Source organism: Martes martes (genome assembly GCF_963455335.1).
Source record: "Martes martes genome assembly, chromosome: 5".
Lineage (NCBI taxonomy): Eukaryota > Metazoa > Chordata > Mammalia > Carnivora > Mustelidae > Martes > Martes martes.
Window position 1 is genome coordinate 95813375 of NC_137892.1, and position 8830 is coordinate 95822204.

Sequence of the window (8830 nt, forward strand, 5' to 3'; positions counted from 1 at the left end):
AGCCACGAGCACCTGCTGTCCCCAAGTGCGGCAGGGTGTTTTACAGACATAATTTCTCTGTCGCTGTAAACCAGAGAGATGGGGCTTCTTATTTTATAGTTGAGGAGCCTGACGTTCCCAGTCCCATGTCAGGTGCACCTACAGCGACCAAACCGGGATTTCCTCTCCTCCGGCAGCCCCAGGCAGCACCCCAGGCAGATTAGGCTTTCCCTTACGTCGTCAAGGGAGGTGAGTGCCTTGGAGGTGGGTCACCGCTCGAGAAGGGGGTAGTATGAGGGCCCAGGCCCTTCTTTCTCGGCAAACCATGAGCAGGCTTGAGGAACCAGGCTAGTTTACGGGGATTCAATCCCGGTATGTTCACCCTGAAGAGGACGGCAGGTGCCCGGGTAACCACCTCACCTGCGCTCAGAAGACAGAAGTCCCCCACCCCCAGGAGAGGAGGGTGAAGAGTTGGCCACAGGATCAAGCAGGCTGGGAGAATATGGAGTGAGGGGAGTAACTGCGGGTCGGGGGCCTTCGGCTTTCCAGGACAGCTTTCTCCCGGGCTAGCTGGTGTGGGGGTGGAGTGGGAGCGGACGGGGCGGGCCCGCGGTCGCCCCAGGGCGGCGGCGCCGGGCCGGAGGGGGTGGGGAGGAGCAGCCGCCCTGTACTTCCCCTTCGCCGCTAGCTCTACAACAGCCTGATTTCCCCGAAATGATGGGGCGGCACCGACCAATAGGCGCCCTCGCGGCTCTTTAGGAGGCGGGGCCGGGCCTGGGTTGGGGGAATCCCGCTAAGTGTTTAGATTTCTCGCCGGCGCCGCTGCCCCGGCAGAGCGCGCCACTCCTTCGTCGAGGCAGGACGTGCGCCTAAACCCGGTCGAGCAGAGGCCAGCGGGAGCTGTGCCAAGCCAAGGCCAGCCGTGCCCAACGGCCCCTCGACCCGGGCATCCTCTGCCTTCCCGCGCTACCTCCCGGAACTGCGCTCCCGGCGCGGACACAGCTGCCCCAGCCGCGCCAGGACCTTCGGGCGCCGCCGCTGGATCGCGCCAGCTGCAGAGGTGAGCCCGCCTTCGCTGCGGGGGGGGGGGGGGGGGGGGCACCGGTGGCGTCGAACAAAGGCGCGCAGGGCACCAGGAAGTGGGGGCCGACAACCCCAGCCGGGAGAATCGCGGGCGCGCTGCGTTGCCTGGGCCCCCGCGCGGTCTCGGGAGGGCGCTGGAGGAGCGGCTAGCGGTAGCGCGGGGAGGGCGGGCCGCGCGGCGTGGACCGCCCACGAGCGGAGGTTGCCGGCGCCCGGCCGCTGTCGCAGATCTCTGTGCGCGGAGCCACCCAGCCTTCTGGGTGGCTCGGTAGGTATGTCGCGCGCATCCGTGAGCGGTGCCGGGGACTCGAGTGTACGTCCGCGCGTGGGCGCCCCGTGCTCCTCGCGCGGGCTTTCGGCGGTCCCAGCTCTGCGCCCAGGCCTTAGGTTTCAGGCCGTATGTGCAGGTGTTGGGGGCTGGGGCTTGATGCCCTGGATGGCTGGCGGACCTGCTGGGGCTATGGAAGAGGCGCCACAGGTGTTCCTTCGGCTACCAAGCGGAGGAGGGGAGAGGGGCCCGAGGGGTACCTTGTCTGGAGCAGCGTAGATTAGATGGGGGGCTGGGGGTGACGGGTAGAGTGCGGGGTGACTGCCTGCCACTAGGGAAGGTGCACAGCTAGTGGTAGTGGCAGAAACTCAAGTAGGGGAATTTATTGGCATCAACCAAAAGAAGCCTCTCCCTTCCCAAAGGATTTGAATTTGGGAGGAAAGTTCTGGTATTAAGATATCTGTGTATTTTATCTGTTTTTCCTGCACATAAATCCTGAAACTATCACTTGCATTCCTGTCTCCTCCCAAGAGTGTTTAGAGGAGTGTGCTGGAAGGGGCTTAAGTGTTTTTGCCCAAGATGCTGAAAATATTCGGAGGGCAGTTTTATAACAGTGAAAGCCCCTTGCCCCATGATTGTAGTATTTGGTACCTGGTGGAAGGCATAGGAAAGTAACTGAATGAATTTGGAGGGGTGGGGGGTGGTGGTAGGGGTGGTAATAGGTGGCAATAGGTGGCCATAGGTGGCCGGCAAGTAGTGCCTAAGGGGCTGCTCTACAGACTCCAAACCAGAGCCTCTGTTTTCTCTTCACAGTCAACATGCCCATCACTCGGATGCGCATGAGACCCTGGCTAGAGATGCAGATTAATTCCAACCAGATCCCAGGGCTGATCTGGATCAATAAAGTGAGTGTAACCTTTTGGGTTTTTCTGCCACTATTTTAACACATGTTCTTTGGGGGACCAAGGGTTCAGATACAGCTCAAAAAGGGAAGTGATGGGGAGGAGGCAGATGTGCTTCCCAGTGGGTCCTGCGTGCAGGGGGGGTGCAAGAACCAGCCTTGGACTGCACTTAGTCAACTTCTGCCTGCCTTCCTTTTTCAGAGTGGAGGGGGCACTCACCTGAGGGCACTGACAATTTCTAGCAGCAGGACCCTCCCAGCATCTGCAGAGCCAGAAGTTCTGATCTCTTCTGAGGGAGACTACAAACACACAGCATCCTACAGGGTTCCTGTCAGCTAGGAGACAGAGAAGTGGGCACTAGTGACAAGAAGTATGGCTGGTTCAGCAGCAGACCCAAAAATTAACCTTGCACCGTTGGCCCGGGCCCAGGAAACCTCATGCTGGTGCACAAACGGCAACTCAGACCCTGCAGACTTAGTAGTAATAATAATATTAATAATGATAGCTCATGCTTAGGGTACACTCCCTACAAGAGAGTGTGACACTGTGCTAAGTCTTTTACTTATATTGCGTCACTGAGTCCTCACAGTAGCCCTGTGAAGTAGATCCTGTTAATATCTCCATTTTCAGATAAGGGAACTGAAGCACTGAAAGATAGTGAGTTCACAGAAGAAGTGATAAAGCCAAGATTTGAACCTGAATAGTCAGACTCAAAAATCCATAGCGTTAACCACCAGTCATGACAAAAGTGAGGCTTAGTCTTTATATTTGTCACTGTGATTTCTCGTTTCACAGAGACCAGTGAGGGACCAAGAGGTATAGTGACAGTGCCAGTGTCACACAGGTAGTCAGCATCCAAGACTGGCAGAGGGCTCCCTCAGGTATATGGCCAGGACCCCCTGTGTAGAAGCCAGTGGTCCCAGGTGTCCTAAGCAGCCCTGTATGATGGATGGAGTCCTCCCTTCCATGTTGGTGCTGAAAGCCAGAGAGCATCCCAACGTGCTCTGTGTGGGTCCCACACATCTGTAACAGGCAGAGGGAGACCTTTGCTGAGCTGATGTTGCCATAGCTCTTCAGAACCCAGAGCCCCTACTGAGAGATTGAGAGCTATACAGTTGTCTGTTTAAGCCATTCTCAGGATGGGTCAACCCAAGCCAGATGTCAGGGTAAAAAGGGGAAGTCAAACTTTTCCCAGACTTGGGGGGCTGGGCAGACTCATGCAAAAAGCCTGTGGCCTCTGAGATGACACAGCCTTGTATATGTGTGTGTGTGTGTGTGTGTGTGCCATTCAGGAGGAGATGATCTTCCAGATTCCATGGAAGCACGCTGCCAAACATGGCTGGGACATTAACAAGGATGCCTGTCTGTTCCGAAGCTGGGCCATTCACACAGGTGTGTGCCCTGGTCTCCAGCCCTGAAGGGTCCAGGGAAGAGACAAAGGGAGTCACTTCTGTTAACACAGAGGTTCTTTGTTGGGGTCTCTGAGTTCCTGAGACTGTGTACAGAATTGGGGGTGAGGAGGGGGCAGACTTGTATTTCTGGGGGAAGAGGTCCATCATTTCACCAAGTTCTTAAAGGCAAAGTCAGTATCTTAGAAAGTATGATTTCAAGGAGTTCGTGGCTGGTTGAAAGCTCCCCCTGGCACAAGCACTTGTGAGCCGGGATACTGAAAGAGACCCAGGTCTTTCATTTTCTTGATGATCACCAAGGTCCTGGCCCAAGGTTCATAGAGTTAGCAGCCTCCTTTTATCCTTGAAGGTTGGGGCTCTTGGTCCATCTCAGATCAGTCAGCATGCCTATCAGTAACTGCTCTTTGATGCCTCCTCTTTGTCCACTCCTGTGTTTGGAAATATCAGATAAACCCTAGTCCCTACTTGCTCTCTGACTGCTGACAGCCCAAGCAGGGAGACTGGTCATGGTATAGCACCAATACAGCACTTCAGGACATACGGGCCCTCTAGTGCTTCTGGCTGGGCCCTTCGTAGAGGCCTGCTGAATGTGTCTGAGCCGAGCCTGGGCATTTGAGAATTCCTGAGGCCTGCAGATGGTCACTCAGGAATACTGGCTGTTTGGCCAGTGTGGGTCTCTGGCAGCATGACAGCTCAGGACTACTCTTGTCTTCCTCCTCCCAGGCCAGGGGGCAGCTGAAGATCCCCACCTATGGCCCTGACAGTCCTCTTCCCTCTTCTGCCCACTAGGCCGATACAAAGCAGGGGAAAAGGAGCCAGATCCCAAGACATGGAAGGCCAACTTTCGCTGTGCCATGAACTCCCTGCCAGACATTGAGGAAGTGAAGGACCAGAGCAGGAACAAGGGCAGCTCAGCCGTGCGGGTCTACCGAATGCTCCCGCCCCTCACCAAGAACCAGAGGAAAGGTAGCCAAGAGCTCTGGGTCTTTGGGTAGCAATTAGGGAGGGGGTAGGGAGGAGGTGAGAAGGGCTGCAGGGGCTGATGTGCCTGTCCCAAGACTGACAGCCCATCTGCTTCACAGAGAGGAAGTCCAAGTCCAATCGAGATGCTAAGAGCAAGGCCAAGAGGAAGGTGAGTGTGGTCCTAAGCTGCTAGTCTTTGGTCTCCTGGGAGTCAGGGTGGGCAGGGGAAGAAATGCCACAGCAAGCCTGGGCCTGAGCACCTCCCTCCTGTTGCAGCCATGTGGTGACTCCAGTCCTGATACCTTCTCCGACGCGCTCAGCAGCTCCACCCTGCCTGATGACCACAGCAGCTACACTGCCCAGGGCTACATAGGGCAGGATTTGGAGGTTGAGCGGGACCTAACTCCAGGTGAGCTGGGCCGGGTCTGGCATGAGAGCACATAGGTCCTGGGGATGGCTCCTTCTCTTGGGTCTAGGGGGCACTGTGCTTGAGGACAGTAGCCAGTTGGAGCAGGCAGCAGGGCCAGGGCTGCTGGGTGTCCTACAAACTGAGAAAGCCCACAGTTCTGACCTGCGGTTTCTCCTGTCCTTCAGCACTGTCCCCATGTGCCGTTACTAGTACGCTCCCTGACTGGCATATCCCAGTGGAAATTGTGCCCGATAGCACCAGTGACCTCTACAACTTCCAGGTGTCACCCATGCCCTCCACTTCAGAAGGTATGTGCTTTTGAGGGCTGCTTGCCTGCCTCTTGTTTGGGTCCTGGGAAGGGTTCCCTGAGGGAGAGAGGATGGATGCTCAGAACTCCACCAGGCACTGACGGAGCTGACTGTGCTGGAGAAAAGAGAGAGGTAGCCGGGGGCTGCACTTTGGTCTCTGATGGCTGGTTTTCCTGGCTCCTCTGCAGCCCAGTCTCAGGGTGAGGAAGGAAGCAGGGGGGTGGGAAGAGGTGTGGCTTCGGGGTTCGGGAGGCTGAGTCACTAGGACTGTGTCCTGTTCTGGCATCACTGTGGTCGCAGATGTCTGCTGGGAGGCCAGTGTGTGTGCGTGCCTGAAAGGTGAGGGCACTGATGGTGCCCGAGCTGCAGGGCTGAGCCAATCTCTCTGCTCTTCCCACCCACAGCCACAACTGATGAGGATGAAGAAGGGAAAATAACTGAGGACATCATGAAGGTAAAGCCCATTCCTCCCTGGGCACTCTTTCAAAGTGGGTGCTTAGGAGAGAGAAAGCCATTCAGAGCCTACAAATCAGAGGGCATAGGCAGCAGCTCCTGTGACTGGACTGCTTGCATAGTCCTACAGGTGTCACACCTATGGTGCCCTCCTTGGCTACTGGGAGAGACACCGTGGAAGTGAGAATAGGAGGGAGGCCTGCTCTCTGACCAGCTGCCCAGGAGCAAAGCTCCAGAGCCTGAAACAGTGCTGAGTCAGCCACTCTGCACCGGGTCCCTGGCCTGCGTCCTCTGCCCCAGCACGCCCCAGGCCTGCTGCCCTGCTGGTTAGGGAGTGCACGTTAGGTTTTCATAATCAGCCTTTGGGATCTGTAATCTGATGGGGTTTATTCCCTTTTTCTTTTCTTTTTTTTTTTTTTAAGCAAATTATTCTCTAGGTTTTTTTTTCTTTTTCTTTTTTTTTTTTTTCTTCAGTTTTAAAAGTGAATATAAAAACATTTTTGCAGTAGTTCTACCCAGGCTCTGTTTCATCAGCATAGAAAACTTGAAACTTAGCTGTAGCTCTTTATCTCCAGGTTTTCTAGACATCTTTTCTTGAGTCATGATGCTACCCATTGCGTTAAGCCACATTCCCAGTTGGTATGTCCTCCTCCCCTGGTTAAGGGGAAAGTCTTGGAGATTCTGTGCCAGAGGGTAAATGTGGAAGTGGGAGTCCAGGGCAGACTCTCCCTTCCCAGGCCTCTTCCTAACCTCATTCCACAACTGCATCCACCTGAGAATGTGCAAAGGGCCAGGGTATGAGGCTGGCAGGGAAGCTTTGGCTCACTGAAGGCAGGGCCAGAGGATGAGTCTGCACTGGAAGTAAGCTGATGGCTTCTTGCTCCTCTGTCCACAGCTCTTGGAGCAGACGGGGTGGCAGCCAACAAACGTGGATGGGAAGGGGTACCTGCTCAATGAACCCGGGGCCCAGCCCACCCCTCTCTATGGAGACTTCAGCTGCAAGGAGGAGCCAGAAGTTGACAGCCCTGGAGGTAAGAAGTCCCTGGAGCTAAGGATTTCTCCGACAAGGGAGAAGCTTGCAGGGGGTGGGAAAGGGGTGGGGGACTGGGCCAGGGAGCAGCAGAGGCAAACCACCTTTCTTAAACGCTTCTTGTGAATTGGCTGCTGCTCCCAAGTACTTAGTTTTGCCTAAAGATGAGGGGGGCTTACTGCTGCGGGTGGACAGTAGAGGCAGTTGTGTCTGTGGCTGGAATAGGCTGAGGGGGCGGGAGAACATACCTGTCTTCATCCTCCATCCTCATACAACCTTCTTCACATCTTCTAGGGTATATTGGACTGATATCTTCAGATCTGAAGACCATGGACCCCAACTGGCTGGAGGGCCTGTTGCCCCCAGTCAGGCTGCCCTCTATCCAGGCCATTCCTTGTGCGCCGTAGCTGGGCCCCAGCCCCCTTTTACTCCCCTAGGCAAGCAGGACCTGGCATCACGGTAGCTGTGATGCAGAGAAACAAGACTCCTGTGGGCTCCTTGACATGGCAGAGTGTTACTCCACTGCTGAGCAGGGATGGGGCCTCCCTCCTTAGGATAGTGACCTCTTGCAGTCAGTCAGGCCATGGTCTGGGTTTATCTTGCAGGGTAAAGCTGGCCCTGGCTCCTGGGAAGATGGGGTTCTGAGAAGGACGTGTCAGGTGGAGGTCTCAGAGAGGAGTCAGCCTCCAGCTTTTCCCTCTAAGCCCAGCTGTTGAGAGAGGGTCTCACTGTCACTGAGGTGGCCCAAGGGAACAGACCAGTGACCTCAGAAAAACACAGCGCTGACCCCAGGGCTGGTTCTGCACTAAGAGACGATTGCACTAAGTGAATCCTGTTCCCAAAGAAACCCCCTCCCTTCCCAGCTGAGCCCTGGGGACTGTTCCAAAGACTGTTCCAGCGAAATGTGAAGGAAAACGGGGCCCTGCAGGACAGTGCTCCCTCAGCCTCAGAGGAGCTCTGTCCTGCTCGGGCTGAGGGGCTTGGGAAAAAAAATGGCACTTTTTCTGGTGGACCTTGCCACTTTCCTGATCAAGGTGTACACTAACGACTCCCCCAAGCTCTCAGCCTTGCATTTATTTATATCGTGCCTTGCCCTGCGCCCACCTGCCCCCCTCAGGCAGGCCCCGGCAGCCCTCAGCAGGCCCTGGGAGGGAAGTGTGAGCGCCTTGGTGTGATTTTTTAAATTGGAAATACCATCTAATCACTAAATCATGTGTGACTACATACATACATGTGTGTAAATATGTACATTTGTCTTTTTATAAAAAGTTAATTGTTTATAAAGGGTGTGGCCTTTTATTTAGAGATAAACTGCAGATGGTTTTACTTTTGATAGAGACATTCTGATGAACTCATTCTGGGCACCCTGCCTGCACTTGACTGGGGGTCAAGTAGTGACATGCACCTATTGCAGAAGCCTTGAGTTATGTTCGCGGAGAAGGTGACAGGAAGAGGGGACAATCCTAGCACACAGACATGCTCATATAGATGCAGTCTATAGATGCAGTCACTTGCCCTTGGCTTTATAGCCAGGCTGTGAGTTGAACTGGGGCGCCAAAGCCTGGAGAGTGTTAGGTTTTGAGTTCTGAGTACCTTGCCATAAACTTTATGTCCTGCTAAACTCAAATCCAAGTGTACTCAGATGCTAATTCAAAAAAGTTAACACCTGGTACTGGCCTGGTCATGGACAACCACCATAGACACCAGCCCAAAACCGGTTCCGGAGGCCCATTGTGCTAGGCATTACCTGTCTAGTTCTGATGGACATGTCCTTTCTCTACACTGTCCACTATAGTAGGCAGTGGCAAAGTCACATGTGTCAACTGAGTGCTTGAAATGTGGCCAGTGCAATGGAGCAACTGAATTCTTAGTTAAAATGCAAATAGCCCCAGGTGGACAATGGCTACCACATTGGACAGTACAGATAGATACTGGATTGGGGACAGATCTCAGAGGCAGAGGCTGGGGCAGCTGGTGGACACTAGGGACGGACTTGGGGCTATTTACCCGCCAACTCAAGAGTATT

At 54.7% G+C, this 8830-nt stretch overlaps 1 protein-coding gene across 1 annotated transcript; it reads left to right on the top strand.

Annotated features, from left to right (window-relative positions):
* Positions 1-808: 808 nt before the first annotated feature.
* IRF1 (interferon regulatory factor 1) lies at positions 809-8086 on the top strand. Its single transcript, XM_080803389.1, has 10 exons — positions 809-1039; positions 2144-2235; positions 3525-3624; positions 4431-4607; positions 4724-4773; positions 4881-5013; positions 5199-5321; positions 5726-5775; positions 6670-6805; positions 7099-8086. The coding sequence occupies exons 2-10, from the start codon at positions 2149-2151 to the stop codon at positions 7209-7211; spliced, it is 969 nt and encodes a 322-aa protein (XP_080659515.1). The 5' UTR covers positions 809-1039; positions 2144-2148; the 3' UTR covers positions 7212-8086.
* The last annotated feature ends 744 nt before the right edge of the window (positions 8087-8830 follow it).